We start from the raw sequence: 2,102 nt of genomic DNA on the forward strand, positions 1-2,102 counted from the left end.
CCTGCCCCCGCTCCGTCTCCGGGTCGCTTTGCCGGCGCTGGCGTCGCCGGTGCCCACGGGGCCGTACGGGAGCTCCGGGGAGCCAACGCTGGTCCCCGAGAGCTGGGTCTGGCTCTGCTAATTGCACTGATGAGCTTTAATGAGCTCCTGGCTGAATCGTCGGGTGCTGGCGCCCTCCGTCCTCTCCCATCACCCCACAAGGGGCCCTTTGGTCAGCAAAGCTGTTCATTTTGGGATAAAATGTCCTTGCTGGGATAGCCACAATGCCATGACCATCAGGAGCAGGCGGCCCCCTCCTGGCTGCAGGTCCTTGGGGTGTCCTCTTGGTGCTGGGGCGGGGGTCATCTCCTGCACGTGTAATTCCTTGCACCAAGGTGATGCCCCAGGAGCCAGCACGGGGATCCCGTGGCAGTCAGTCCAGGTGGTCCATGGCATGGAGACCACGCAGAGCATCCCAGCACAGCTTCTGCGTCCCAACACGGCCATTGCATTCCATGCTCCCACCTGGCCACGCAAGCCTGTCCCTGGAGTTCTCCACAGCCACCACCGCAGTGGCACCACCAGGGCAGTGGCGTCTTGTGGGGGTCTGCCTGTCCTTACTCCCCTCCTGGGGAGTAAGGGCTGGGGGTCTGTGACAGGTCAGGTAACGGGGCTGCCCCTCTCCCTCTGCTCTTCCCACAGGCTGCTGAGCAACAACAAGATCACGGTGCTGGAGAACGGCTCTTTCTTCGGGCTGCGGGCTCTGGAGAAGCTGTGAGTGAGGGTCGGGCAGGAGGGTAGAGGGCAGTGGGATGCAGACAGGGCTTCCACGGTGGATGGCAGCACCATCACTCGCTTTCGACTCCTGATGTGCTGCAGCAGGACCAGCACCACAGCGCAGAATTTGCCACTGGCACCCACGGGCATCGCAGGGACCCCGGGAGCTGCCGTGGGGCGGGAGGTACCGGGGGGGCCGCGCTCCGTGAGGGCCAGTATGAAAAGCGACATTGTCCCCCCGAACAAAGTCAACTTTCTTATCTCTCCGTGAAAGGCATCTCTATGGAGGGAGCTGTGAGGAGGGGAGATTTATGGCCCCCATATGGGTTTGATCTGTAGGTATGCAGGCACAGGGACCGGCACTGAGGGTGTTTTGTTCCCTGCCATGGCCCTGCGAGGGTCTCGCTCATTCCTGCGCTGTGTGGGCTCCCGTGGAAATCCCCACGGGACTGTTTTTGGGGTGAGTGAAAAGCAGTCACCTTAGGGACACCATCCCACATAGCTGAGTCCTCCCCAGCACGGGTCGAGGTGTGGGGTCACCTCCTGCTCCAGGCACTGCACCCTCATGAACGGGAGGGATCATGGGACACAGGGGACGAGTCGTGGCGCAGCCGGGGGGCCACAGCTGGGGAGGGCCATGGATCTGCAGCCCCCGTGTGCCCCTAAAGGTCGCCATGTCCTGGGAGAGCAGCCTCCCCAGGTCACCTCCTGCTCACCACGGGGTCAGAGGAGGCCTGCAGCATTCCCCCACCCCGGCTGGCCACATTGCACTGTGCCGCGCCTGATTGCCCTCGACAGGAGCCATAATTGTTTTCATCGGGTCGGTTTGGGGCCGCAGCACAGACGTGCCCCATGGGGAGCCCGTGCTGGCAAGGCGGGGACACCGTGGGGGCTGCGGGGCCCCTCGCTTCTCATCCTGGGGCTGGCAAGGCCCCCACCCACCCTGGCTACCCACCGTGGGTGCTTTGGAGTCCCAGCATAATGGGGAGAACCCATTCCCTGGATGTCAGCGGTGCCCCCAAGGACCACCTCCCCTCGGGCTTGGCATCTCCAGTGATTTGTAGCGGCGTAATGAGATTAATGAGTCTGAGTGGGGACGGTATGCGGCGGCGGCCGCGAGCGCTCATTAGCAGGGCCCCTCTTGGGAACGGCCCCGGGGAGATGCGAGGAGGCTCGCTGGGTGACAGCAGGGACAAGGATGGACTCAGTCCATCTGTCTGTCTGTCTGCTGGGCTGCAGCGGGTGCAGCCCAGCGTGCTCTGGGCGGTGAATCAGGATGGCTCAGGTCCTTGGTTTGCTGCAGTGGGGATCTCAGTGCACTCGTGGTCATTGGGGTCTCCCTGCAC

General features: G+C 63.4%; 1 protein-coding gene across 1 annotated transcript in view; it reads left to right on the forward strand.

Annotated features, from left to right (window-relative positions):
- Positions 1–181: 181 nt before the first annotated feature.
- ADGRA2 (adhesion G protein-coupled receptor A2) overlaps positions 182–2,102 on the forward strand; it is an 11,506-nt gene continuing 9,585 nt past the window's right edge. The window contains exon 1 of the mRNA XM_017732560.1: positions 182–753. Coding sequence (XP_017588049.1) covers positions 269–753 — 485 coding nt within the window. The 5' untranslated portion in view covers positions 182–268. The remainder of the gene's footprint in view (positions 754–2,102) is intronic.

This window comes from Corvus brachyrhynchos, unplaced genomic scaffold, assembly GCF_000691975.1.
Source record: "Corvus brachyrhynchos isolate BGI_N302 unplaced genomic scaffold, ASM69197v1 scaffold150, whole genome shotgun sequence".
In the NCBI taxonomy this organism is placed as follows: Eukaryota; Metazoa; Chordata; class Aves; order Passeriformes; family Corvidae; genus Corvus; species Corvus brachyrhynchos.